This window comes from Petaurus breviceps, unplaced genomic scaffold (genome assembly GCF_028583685.1).
Source record: "Petaurus breviceps papuanus isolate PSGF00001 unplaced genomic scaffold, PetGlider_PUasm1.0 90919, whole genome shotgun sequence".
Classification (NCBI taxonomy): domain Eukaryota; kingdom Metazoa; phylum Chordata; class Mammalia; order Diprotodontia; family Petauridae; genus Petaurus; species Petaurus breviceps.
In genome coordinates this window covers 12,546,499-12,560,255 of record NW_027187378.1, presented here as the reverse complement: position 1 = coordinate 12,560,255, position 13,757 = coordinate 12,546,499, and the positions used below count along the sequence as shown (strand labels likewise).

Sequence of the window (13,757 nt, the reverse complement as noted above, 5' to 3'; positions counted from 1 at the left end):
ACACACACACACACACACACACACACACACACACACACACACACACACCCAAAAAGAAGAGGCCCAGAAGAAGCATCTGGATCTCAGTTTCAAACAAACCTGCCTTCCTCTTTGTAACTTGCTTGGAAAGAGCCAAAGAGTTGGGGGCAACAGTCTTTGTAATAGTTCCCAATAAAAGCCTGAATTACAGGATAGTGGGTACCTTCTTTTCCCTCACCCTGGTAAATCCCTCAGGTATAACATCCCACACCACTCAGCTGAATCCCCTTCCACTTAGTTTGAATACCTGACTCTGAGTTATGATGACCTGATGAAGGGAAGACTTTGAATAATGTCAGGAGAAAGGATGTGCTTGAGTCAGCTGTAACCACTTGTGAGGGATTGTTAAATTTTCAGTGTTAGCATTTATACTTCATAAATCAGCAGTCTCTAGTAATCAGGTCTTGATTTTTTGCTTTGTTTATTGTCTAGACTTAGGAAAGTGTTAATAATGAAGATTAAACTTAAAAGTATGTGTACATACATTTTTTCCCCAGGAGAACCCAGTTTTAAAATATTTATCAGGACACTCCTGGTCAAGAATGTGTGTGGAGGCTAAGGTATGTATGAAAACCAAAAACCTTAAAATTAACACCAAAAACCAAAAAACAAACAAGCAAAAAAAAAAAAACCACCTCAGAACAAATCAATGACTTAACTGGAGGCCCAAAATTTCCCCAGGTCCTGGTTTTGGGGAGATGCAGTTCAGGAGACAATTCCCAAAAGTATCAGCAGGGCAACTCCACCATGAGACACTTAAAAGCTGATTTTTTAATATCAGAAGATTCTACTCTGCCGGGCACAGAATTAATCAATTGAACAAATATTTATTAAGCACCTGCTACCTGAGAATCACTGAGATAGGCACTGGGGATTTAAAAACAAAACGAAAACCTGCCTCTGCCTTCAGTGAACTTACATTCTACTGAAAGGTTTACAAGTACACAGCTGAGAAAATATAAAATATATAGGTTACTTTCAAGAGGACGTGAGCAGGAGCAACTAGCAGATCAGAAGTGGCATCTTTTTCCTTTGAAGATGACACTTGAGCCCTGCTTGGAAGAAATCTAGACAGTCAAGTATTTATTAAGCATCTGATGCTGCTAAACAGAGGATACGAAGACAGGCACAAGACGACCCCTGCCCTCAGGGAGCTTACAATCTAATGGGTGAGACAACATGCAAACAACTCTGTACATACAAGAGAAATGCAACCTAAAACGGGAGGTGATCTCAGAGGCAAGATACTATAGGAAGGAAGGAATGGGGTCTAGAGAGGCAGGGAAAGGCATCCTGCAGAAAGCAGTATTTGAGCTGAGGTTTGAAGAAGGGCAAGGAAGCCAGGAAGTCAAAGTGGGGAAGAACACTCCAGGCATGAGGGACAGTTAAATAATAAAGGTATAGATTCTGTAAATATTTTGTGATAAACTGAGTCACTAATGTGAGAAGAGACATGAAGCTTCCAGTGGACAGTGACATATGGAATTTTAAAAATATTATTGAGGGTTCACAGATGCCTTGTCCTGGCTCTGACTACTAAGCCCATTATGGAAAAATGGAGAACAGTGCTTGGTTAGAGTCGTACTACTGACAGTATGTCACAGATGTTAGTAATGGGCAGATATCTCATTAGGATCAGCGTATTCTGAATTGAGGAGAGGACTCTGCTTTTCACTTTGGGCACAGCACTATGCTTTTCCTATCTGTTCTTACTAATTTAGGTCCAGTTCTTCCACTAAGCCAATGTCCTGCAAATACTGATCTTGCTGCCCTCTGGAAACACACCAAGTTTGCAAAGGATGGTTGTGTTCCTACTTCGGTGCCTAATTATTGAAAGTAGACCTGGAGAACAATACTGAGCAAACTTTGGAAATGGGGAGTGTGGAGACACCCCCTCTGCACTAATCCTGTCTGTTCTTCCCCCAATCCTGACACACTGCACTCCAATACAAATTGTATACATGAGTGATACAATACAGTAAATTATCGGGAACCAAACAGTTCAGTGTTATATCCTATGTTTCCCAGGTAAAATTATGTATTAACTGAAAGCTATTGCTGATTAGGAAGAAAAGCCATATGGGAGAGTGCTTGTTAAGACATTTGCTTTGACTGGAGGACATATGACTTCACCCATTTGATCCATAAATAAATATGGCAAAGAGCTATTCATGGCACAGAAGCAACCCACTGATAATGAGTGAATAGCAAATTTCCAACAAGTATATTTTAGACCCTGGAAGGCATGGGTCCTTTCCCCAAACTCAGTCAATCTCTGGTTGCATTTTATTTTTCCACCATCAAGGGTGAGCAATGGTAATACTAGACTGATAACAATTAAACAGTGATCCTTAACTAGACTTGTAAATCAGGAGACCTGAGTTCTTACTGTTGGTTGAACAGGGGCATCATGCCATGGAAAGAGGTGGTCTTCATGATCTGAGTTGGGGGTGAGAATTCCGTAAGGCTCAGGGGTAGGGCTATGGGAAGAGTAGTGGAATCACCTGGGTTTCTGCCCAGAGGAGAAGACTATGTAAAGGGAGTAATCAAACACATGGCAGGCCAAATATGGCTTACTAGAGTCTGGCAGCCTGATCTATCTTGTATCTCTTTCAAGCTCTGATTGTTGTCTTTAAGAGCCTGAAATGCTAAGTTGTTTTTTGGTTGTTATCTTACTCTTCATGACCCCATTTGGGGTTTCCTGGCAGAAATACTGAAGGGGTTTGTCATTTCCTTCTTCAGCTCATTTTACAGATGAGGAACTGAGGCCAACAGAGTTAAGTGACTTGTCCAGGGTCACACAGTTAATAAATGTCTGAGGTGAGAATTGAAACAGGAAGATGAATCTTCCTACTCTCTATACACTCCACCACCTAGTGGTCCCTAAGATAGCATACACATTACTAATAAATCACAGTCAAACAATGCCATTCCCCTTCTCAAGAACCTTCAATAAAGTCTAAATCCTTCATCCTATTCTTTAAGGCCCTCCACAAGATCCCTAATCTATTTTAGCAACTTTACCTCCTTGAGACAATGGGTGGTAGTGTAGATGGGCCTGGAATCAGGAAGACCTGATTTCATATTCATCTTTGAGGTGCCTGGAACATATTAGGCACTAAATAAATGTTTCTTTCTTTCCTTCCTTCCTTCCTTCCTTCCTTCCTTCCTTCCTTCCTTCCTTCCTTCCTTCCTTCCTTCCTTCCTTCCTTCCTTCCCCAGAATGACCTGCTTGCATTCTCTACATACAATATTGCACAGTTACAACTTTGTTCACTCTGATATTAATTTTATCTTTGAATCAACAATTCAATAGACATTTATTATGTGTCTATCATATGTAACAAAGACAAGCACAAAGCTATACATACACACACTATGCAAATACATATATGTGTATATTTTGTTAATATATACACACATATACTTTTGTGTACACACATGTGTAATTTAAATTGCTCCTCACTTTGTAAGGTTAGTAGGACAGGTATTATTATTCCCATTTTCCAGATGAGTAGAACAGGTCTAGAGAGGTTATGTGACCTGCTCTAGGACAAATAATTTAGAGAAGCCAGAGCCAGGGCTTCAATCTGAATCTTGGGAGACTGCGCCTTCTCTGCTCTTTTCCTCTCTGTATGCTTTGTGCTATGGTTGGGCCAAGTACCACCTCCTCTGTGATGCTTCTGCTTATTGAAAGTGACCTCCTCCTTCCCTGATCACCTCTAAGTGTGAATTATCTATGCCATTTCTTTAACATTTCTTATAATGGTACAAGCACACCTTTTTAGAAGTAAGCCTCTTGTCTGTCTTCTTAGACTAAGCTTCCTGAGGAGCTCATCCTTAGACCTCTTTACTTCTTACTGCATCTTACACGTCACAGGTATTTAATACCAATCGCACAACTGAGTCTCTGTATGGGTTTTACTTCATGCTTCCAAAGCTTTCTATCCACTCTCTCCTTTCTTCTGCACCTTCTGATTTTCTCTTTCATCTTCCCACCAATTTTCCCTGATCCCAACTTTCCTGTATCAAATGCTACAGGGGTTTTTTTGTGTTATTTTTTTTGGAGGGGGGGGAAGGCAAGGCAGTTGGGGTTAAGTGACTTGTCCAAGGTTACACAGATAGTGTGTCAAGTGTCTGAGGATGGATTTGAACTCAAGTCCTCCTGATTCCACAGACGGTGCTCTATTCACTGTATCATTTAGCTATCCCTGCTGCAGGTTTTTAGTTACTTACATTGTGGTTTGATGCAGGGTGTTGATTCCACCCTCCTCCACAATGCAACTACCCCCAAATTGAAAATTGTCTTCTTCCTAGTTGCCCAAGGCCAGCCTCCCCTCCCACATGGGTTATGAACTCCAGGAGACATGAGATATAGTTCTAGGTGTAAAAGCCCTCCTAGGCAGCCATGAGATTTCCTCTCATCTCAATCCTATAATCTTGTGAGAAAATGTAACTTTAGATTAAAATTGGCCCCACATTTCCAGAGAGATGTATATATATATATATATATATATATACATATATATATGTATATATATATAGATAGATAGATAGACATATACAGATGTAAACTTCTTTCCCTACCACCCACAAATTCACATGTCTAATGTTTTTTCAACTTTCCTAACAGTTCAGAGAAGTCACAGCAGTTCTCCTTAGAACAGCATAAAAAGAAAACAAAACAAAAAATCTTTGTCATAACCATTTTTATACAAGATTGGATTAGAATATCAGGGGAGGGGTGGGACAAGGTGCCTTGGAAAACATGACTAGGGCTGACCCCCCTTGTTCTCTTGTTTTCATTTCTCTACTTTGTCCATTTTCTGGCAAAGCATCACCTAAACAGGGAAAACCTGGTAAAACTATCTGGGCTATAAAGTGTTTGAGGTTACTTATGACTCTCCATTTGTCACTCCTCTCTCTCTTTTCAATGCTTCTTCCCTACCAGATGCCTAATGTTCTGAGGTTGTTAACTTGGCCCAATTCAATAGAAAAAAAAAATTGATAGATTCATATCAGAATGTCAGGGATCCCTCCCCAGACTATCTTAATTTCAAAAAGACAATGGCAAGGGAAAGAGGGGAATAATGTTGCCCACAAAAGAGTAAGCCAATTTGATGGTAGACTTGCAAGCATCATCAAGAGTCTCCAAATCACTTAAATAAAGGCCATCTTTGCTCACAAAATATGTTCCTTTCTACTTAGGGGTCTTATCAGTAAAATGGTCCCCAAATGCTGTGGACACTATACCTCCTTAAGGGAGGTATTCTGGAAAGATTGCTGATCTTGGAATCACACAATGTGAATGTGAATCCTATAGCTACTACTTAAATACCTATAAGACCCATGCCTGAAATGTACTCTCTTCACCTCCAGCTCTCACCTTATTCATGAGGCCTTTCATGACCGTCTGCCCCCTTCCTCCCTCCCCCAACTCCTAGTTGCTGGAATTTCTTCAAAATCACTTTCTCTCTGTTTTGCATCTATCTATATATGTGCATTTTATCTTCCTTGACCAGATTCTAATTTCCTTGAAGGCAGTGACTATTTTCACTTTTGGCTGTATACTGGCTCCAATTCCTAGCAGAACGCTTGGCACAGAGTAGCCACTTAATAAGTGCTTCTTAACTGATTAAAGTCACAGCCTCTTTTGTCCTCAGTTTCCTATAATTAAGTAATAATAGCTTCTATACAGCATTTAAGAGTTTGAAAAGAGATTTGCATTTATTATCTCATTTCATCCTCACAACAATCCTGTGAGGTAGATGTTATTTTTATCCTCATTTTACAGATGAGGAAACTGAGGCTAAGAGAGGTTACGTGATTTTCCCAGGGTCACACCACTAATTAATTAAGTGTCTGAAGTAGGATTTGAACCCCAGTCTTCCTGACTACCAGTCCAGCACACTATCCATGGAGCACTTAGTTGCCCCACAAATGGTCCTAGCTCCCTTAAAGCTTTCCCCTCTTTGCATAGATTTACACCAACAATCCTTCTGTAATCCTTTATATGAATTCCTGTTGTTGTTATTATTATTGTTACTTCAGAGAAGTAGCAGGGTATTTACCATGGCAGAAAATGGGCTGGTTTTGGAGGGGGGCCTGGGTTCAAATCTTACCTCTGACCCATACTGACCATGCGACCTAGGCAGCTCTCTGAATATAAATTTCAAACAAATGACCAATATGAGCTTGGATAGGGAGGTTTCCATATTAAAAGTTCTCTCTACTTATTATACTTCTGAACCCAAGTCCCAGATTAGTACTTCAAAGATCTGTCATCTTGTCACGGTGAGTGAGTATTCACACTACGGACCCAGATCACAATCTTGCCACAACTTATTAGATGGTCTTTAAGAGCTGCTAAAACATTAATTACCCTGCAGTCTTCCTAGTAATGAGTATCTCCAGATTTATGTAGGTTGGCCCTTAGCCAGACAGATATATAGCCTATCATCTTGTACCTCTTAGAAGGCTTTCCAGGGGAGGGATCTACCAGCACTTGAGTTCCAGGGGCAGGCAGAGTATTCAAGGTCTCAGGGTCACTTTCATTCCACAAGGAGTCATGGAGTAGGAAATTAATGAAGGATTGTTAGTAATATCAGCTAGTAGTACAATGGCTCAGGCTCTGAATCTGGAGTCAGACTGACCTGTGTTCAAATCTGGCTTCAGACACTTATTAGCTATGCATCTCTGGGCAAGTCATTATATCTCATTTTCTTTATCTATAAAATGAAGATAATAACAGCACCTTACTCTCAGGTTTGTTGTGAAGAAAAAAATTGAAGTGGTATTTGTAAAGTGCTTTGCAAACCTTAAAGAGTCATATAAATATTTCTATTTGTTATTATATTAATAATAAAGCCTTTAAAAAGTCCTGCCTAGATTTTAAACAATAAGTAGCTAGGGTTTTTTTTTTTAAGCAATCTCATTCTCCGGGGGACTCATATTTTAGAGAAACCACAGAAGGAGCTCCAGATTGGAGGCGTGGGAGAGAGAAATCCCTTTTCCCAACTGGGATTCTGAATTTTAAAAAAATGCCACAGAGCTCCCAGATAAAGGGAATTGAATTTCAAAATGTACAAGGGAGATGAAAGGGGAGACAGAATGAAAGAGTTGCAGATATGGTGAATATTTTTGATTAAAGTGATTTAACTTGGTATTCAGTATCCTTCTTATTGTGATGACTTCTAACATCATCTTTTTTCCTGGTCTTTATTCCCAACTCTTTCATCTTATCTTTTTCTAGCTTCTGCTTTGAGAATTATATATACATACAGAGAGAAAAAGAGGGAGAGAAACCTGTGTCTGAAAGTTTCAGACTTTGTAAGGACCTGTATGAAGCTATAAAAGAGGGTTACAGGAGAAGGAGGAAAAGGAGGGGAGGGAGGAGGAAATGGAGATGGGGGAAAGGATTATATTATTTTGCTTTGTAGCCATGAAAATGGTAAACCTAGTTTTGTAGTAGTTTCACACAAATTTAGAGGCCAATTCCTCTTTCAGTTGAAGGCTTCCTAGAAATAACTGAATTGTATGCCACATATGAAGGCCCTAAATTAAGTCAACAGAAAGAGAAAGGTTTTCTTTCAAATGGTACTATCATTAAAACCTTTGAGAAACAGTTAAATTACTTGATAACCCATGGAGAGAGAGAGAGAGAGAGAGAGAGAGAGAGAGAGAGAGAGAGAGAGAGAGAGAGAGAGAGAGATACTTACTTCACAAATCTTTTCCAAAGAAGGAACAAAGAAGTCATCACACACAATGGCCAAAGCATAGAACATGTACATAGCCTGAAAGAGAAGAGAAAATATTCAGGGCCAGGACATCAGAATGATAATAACAGCTACCATTTACACAATGTTTGAGTTTGCAAAATGCTTTTTGTATATTATCTTGTTTGGTCCTCACAATAGCCAGTGAGGCAGGTACTATTATTATCCCCATTTTTCAGCTTGATCTATCAACAAGCACTCATTAAGCACCTATTATATGCCAAAAACTGTTCTGGGTTCTGAGGATTCAAATAAAAAGAATAAAACTATATTGCTGTTACTGTATACAGTGTTCTGTTGGTTCGGTTCATTTTGTTCTTTATTTTGTGTCTTTCCATGTTTTTCTAAGATCATCAAGCTCATCATTTCATATAGCACAGTATTATTCCATCACAATCATATATACAACAACTTGTTCAGTCATTCCTCAATTGATGGGCATCCCTGCAATTTCCAGTTCTCTGCCACCAAAAAGAGCACTGCTAAAACATTTTAGAATACATAAGTTCTTTTCCTTTTTACCTAATCATGTTTGGAAACTCACCTAGTAGTGATATTGCTGGATCAAAGGATATAGGCAATTTAATAACTCTTTGGGCCAAGAAAGTAATTTTGACTTATACATACCCAAATTAACCATAAAGGACATATGAAGAAAGATACTATCTACATCCAGAGAAAGAGCTGATAAATAAAAGTATGTCTTGAATAATTTTACATATATGTATACATGTATATTACACACACATATACCTATTTGTGTCTAATGGTAGCCATCTCTAAAATGAAGGGAGAGGGGAGGGAAGAAAAAATGTAAATAAGAAAAAATAAATTTACATGATAACTTTATTACACATTTAAAATGAACAGCAAGTTATATATAATAGATTTGCAGTTTCATGTGCAATCATCTTTTTATTATACTATGTTATGAAAATGCTTGTTTTATCCCATAAATTCAAAATAAAATAAAATTAAAAAAAAAAAGAATGCAACAAACCCTGTTCTCATAGAACTTACTTTCTAATGAGGGACACAAGTATACGTATACCCATACATGTGTATATGCAGAATAAATATAGAAAATAAATAGAAACACAACACAAAAAAAGTTAAATACAAGGGGGTTAGGGAAGGCACCAGCAATTGGGGCAGGATCAAGAATGGTTTCACAGAAGTTATAGCATTAGCTATAGCTAGAAGAAAGAAAGTGATTTCTCTAAAACAGATAAGGAAACTGAGACAGAGAGATTAAGTGATTTGCCTAGAATTGCACCAGGCATGTGTGTATGAGGTACGATTCTCACTAAGAGCTTCTCAGCTCCAAGTCCTACAATCTATACGCTATAGGTAGGCTGCCCAAAGACAGCAATGGAAATAAAAGGTCCAGGTTTTCAACTCTGGGATGGACTGTTGCTTGGAAATAATGTTTCTGTTGAAGCCAATGTAATTAAAACCACCTCGGACAAGACAGATTGGTTCAATAATGCCCATTGTCATTGTTAGGTAACAATGTCTCCTAAGACTTCATGAATAACTCCCTTTGACTTTGTAGACAGTAGTCAAGTAATAATGATGGGATCCCAAAATGAATTCTTGCCCTTAAGATCAGAGAAAGTGACACTTCCCCTGTGAAATCCAAACACATGTCAGCCACCACTGATACTATTTTGATGTCTCTTCAAGGTTTCAAGGGAAAGGGGAAAAAATAATAAGACCAACACAAAAGTAAATATCTATGTTTTTCTCTATTATACATAATGTTTGAGTTGGAAAAAGTTTGGGGGAGTATAAGCAACGATCCCTGTGTTTGGAAGTCTGAGGATACCTATGTATCTGTCTACAAATTAGTTAGATGAGTTATAGGTGTGTTAAAAGAAATACAGTATGCCTATGTGTAATTGCCGAGAAATGGACACAGGAATACTTATATGCTGGTTGTGGCCAACTGCATCCTAATTACTCTTCCATGTGCAAAGGAGAGAAGGCGGACTAACAAGGTATACTGAAATGGGAATCCATTGCAGCTAGGAAGTTGCCTCTCTTGTTAATTGTTGGGCCCCGACAGTTTGTTTTAATTAGAGGATGCTTCCAGGCACCAAAGTTCACCACTTTGCAGTCATCCTTGTCTTTTCCCTCTACTTCATCTAATCCACTGACAGATTCTGTCACTTCCACCTTCACAACATCTCTTGCCACCTTCCTTTTCATGTCACTCAATGAGCCTCCAGTCTAGATCAGGCCCTTGTCCACCTCCTAGTTGAACTGTTGCAATAGCTTTTTAATTGGTCTCCTCGCTTCCAGTGTTTTGCCTCTCAGATCCATCATTCACAGTAGCTGCCAAATTAATGTTCTTTAAACACAGTCTTCATCGTGTTACTCCGCTGTTCAAAAAATTTCATTAGCTCCCTATTACCTCTAGGGTAACGAGCAAAATTCTAAGCCTGGAATTTAAAATTCTGTACAAGGTATCTTCTGTGTCACTCTATTTCATGCATTGTATTTCATTCACATTGGCTCACTAGCTGTCACCTGTCTCAACTGCCCCTTTTGATAGGTTTTCTCTTCTCTCCTTCCCTCCCAACACCGCTGGTGTGGAACAGACTCCTTCCCCTTCCCTGTCTCTTAGCAGCCTTAGCTTTCTTCTCAGCACAATTCTGTAACAACCTCCTATGTGAGATGCTTCCCAGTCATCCCAGTGATTAGTACTCAACCCTCCTGAACGGCAGCTAGGTGGCTCAGTGGGAAGAGCATGAAGTCTGGACTTAGGAAGACTCATCTTCCTAAGTTCAAATTTGGCCTCAGACACTTACTAGCTGTGTGACCCTGGGCAAGTCATTTAACTCCATTTGCCTCCATTTCTTCATCTGTAAAATGAGCTTGAGAGAGAAATAGCAAACTACTCCAGTATCTTTGCCAAGAAAAACCCAAATGGGGTCATGAAGAGTTGGACACAGTGGGGGGGGATAGGTGGCACAGTGAATAGAGCACCGGCCCTGGAGTCAGGAGAACCTGAGTTCAAATCCGGCCTCAGACAATTAACACAAAACTAGCCGTGGGACCTTGGGCAAATCACTTAACCCAACTGCCCTACCTTCTCCCCTCAAAAAAAAAAAAAAGAGCTGGACACAATTGAGATGACTGAACAACAATAAATCCTTCCTGATGTATTTTTAAGGGCATTGCTTTATATTTACTTACCAGTGTGTGTTTTGAATACCTTTGGTAGAATGCATATTCCTTGAGGGCAGAGAATCATATTTTTTTTGACTTTGTATAACCAATGCTTAGCATAGCCATATACATACATTTAACAAACGCTTAAGGGCTCAATAAATGTTTGTTGAATCGAGTTTTAACTGAACTAATAATCAGTGACCATGTTGTACTTAGGTTGACAAAGTAATAACAATGTTTAAGCTTTTTTTTAAAAAATCAAACTGCTACAAGCCTGCTGCATCCCCATGACCCTACTTTTTTTTTTTTTTAAGTTCAGTCTTAGGGCTTAGAATGCCAGTTTCCCTTTATTAATTCCTCACTGTTACCACCTGTCCTTGTAATCCAGACTCCATTACTATGGAATCAAAGCTATTGAATGGCACTAATAATACCTCACATTTCTATCATGTTTTAAGATTTGGAAAAATCTTTTTACATATCTTCTTTCATTTGATTCTCATAAGAACCTTGTTAGGTGAGTGCTGTTATCATCGCCACCTTACAAATAAGGAAATGGAGGCTTAAGGTTAAGTGACTTGGCCAAAGTCAAACAGCCAGAAAGCATCTGAAGTCAGATTTAAAGGCAAATTTTCTGGATTACAACTCCAGGACACTTTATAACTGGCTATGCTGCCTTTTTGCTTCTCTGTAGCCTTGCTCCCTTAAAACAGTACACAAAGTTTTTTTGTTTTTTTTTAGGTTTTAAGGATTTTATTACTAAGGAGACATATAAGGCATTAAATTATGCACATTTTATAAATGTCTATAAATCTTTAACAATTAATTCTGGTCCTACTTAGGCCTTATTCATTTTTAATTCCTCTTCTTGGGTCTGACTTTCTCAATTTTGCCCTCTGAGTCATTTGGTCAAATCCTGTTTGGACTAGATTTAATCTCAAGTCTTCAGACTGAAGTAGATTTGGTTTTTGACAAGTATTCTTTGTGTCTTAGTGTTTATAGAATGTTTTTCTCTATAAGCACTAGGTGTGGAAGTCTCAGGCTTACAACAGGTACTGTCATCTCTGGTCTTAAAAGAGTCTTCCTTTGGGTGTCAGGTCTAAAAGTACCATGTGGTTGTCCTTATTTTCAATAGTTAAGGGTCTATTGAAATCCCATCCTTGCCTCTGGCTCCAACCATGAGTAAGAAAGATTCTTCCTTGCCTGGAATCTAATTATTTTCACAGTCAGATCTGAGGGTCTCTGGTATTTGGAAACTGTTATTTTTTTTCCCTCTTCCTCCTCATCTCTATTATTCTCTTCCCCTCTCCTCTTTCCCTCCAACCTCTTCCTTATCTTCTTTTTCTGCCTCCATCTGCTAATCTTTTGTCCTGATTGCTTGGCTGGAAGCAAATTTGACAGCTGATTGTTACAAATAGTTATGTCCTTTGTTAAGCTAGATTTAGCTACTGCCCTAGATCAACATCTGAACCTTTACTTTATAGAGACCATATGGTCTAGTAGCACAAAGCTTAAATCATCCTGTCTTTTTTCCTGAACTTGCCTTTCTCATTGGCTCCCAGAATTGTCTTCCAAACAATTAATCAATCAATCAACAAGCTTTTATTCAATGCCTACTGTGTGCACTATTTTGGTGTTGTGGATACAAAGACAAAAATGAAACACTTTCTATCCTCAGGAAACTTACATTCTCTTTTGGGAGAAAATATATACATATGTAAGTACAATTAATATAGACACACATTATTGTTCAGTCATGTCTGACTCTTCGTGATCCAATGGATCTTAGTATGCTGGGCCCATTGTCCATAGGGTTTTCTTGGCAAAGATAACGGAGTTGTTTGCCATTTGCTTCTCCAGTGGATTACCTTTTTTCAGAACTCTCCACTATGACCTATCCATCTTGGGAAACCTCTCATGGCATGGTTCATAGTTTCATTGTGTGAGGGATAATTTGCAATGAAGTTTCCCCATTTTGAAAAATCAAATCTAGAGTGGCTTCAGCATCCACTAGGCCTAAGTTTAGAAGTCACCTAACCTTACAGGAATCTGGGACTTAGAGCAATGGAGACTCTCCCCAGTGGCACCTCAGCACAAGATATGCCAAATAAGGACAAAACTGCTTTCCTGGCCTTGCACTGTTCACCCACATGTTTCTGTGTCCTTTGTTTCTGAGATAGATTCCCGGGGTTCTGCATTAGAAGGTTATATAACCATGGGCTTGCTTCTACCTGTTGCTCTCTCCTTGGCAGACGCCATTTGAGCGACAGGGGCAGAGGGTCCTTTCTCATGAGGAAGAATAGAGACCTTTTCTGATCTCAGACTCTGAACTCTTTTATCCCAGACAATTGAGTTACAAAAGCCTCTCCACCAGGACAAGGCAGTGATCCAGGAAATATATACATGTACACATACATAGTATAATTAATTATATTATATAATATACATACTGTAATATATATGCATATACATACACACATATGTCTGTGTATGTGTATGTGGGCACAAACAGCTCAAAAAAGGATCAGAGCAGTTGCAGAATTTTTAAGGAAATAGGGGATTATTTTCCTGACTGACTCTCCACTATAAACTCCAAATTGCCTGTTTGGGTTGCCTACCACCATGTTCCCATTTCTGGAATTCCAAAGCTCATTGTCACAAAGGAGATGATACAGTCTGAAGCCAATGGTTTTCCATAATCCAGGTTTACAATAGAAAAATACCTTAACCACACAGTAAATTAAACAGAGACAATTATTACTCTTA

The 13,757-nt window shown here is 38.9% G+C and overlaps 1 protein-coding gene across 3 annotated transcripts in view; it reads right to left on the bottom strand.

The window, feature by feature from the left end:
- The window catches only part of SLC24A3 (solute carrier family 24 member 3), a 783,926-nt gene that overhangs the window by 223,201 nt on the left and 546,968 nt on the right, over positions 1 to 13,757 (bottom strand). For all 3 annotated transcript variants that reach the window (XM_069075482.1, XM_069075480.1, XM_069075481.1), the window contains exon 4: positions 7,758 to 7,832. In XM_069075482.1, coding sequence (XP_068931583.1) covers positions 7,758 to 7,832 — 75 coding nt within the window. The remainder of the gene's footprint in view (positions 1 to 7,757; positions 7,833 to 13,757) is intronic.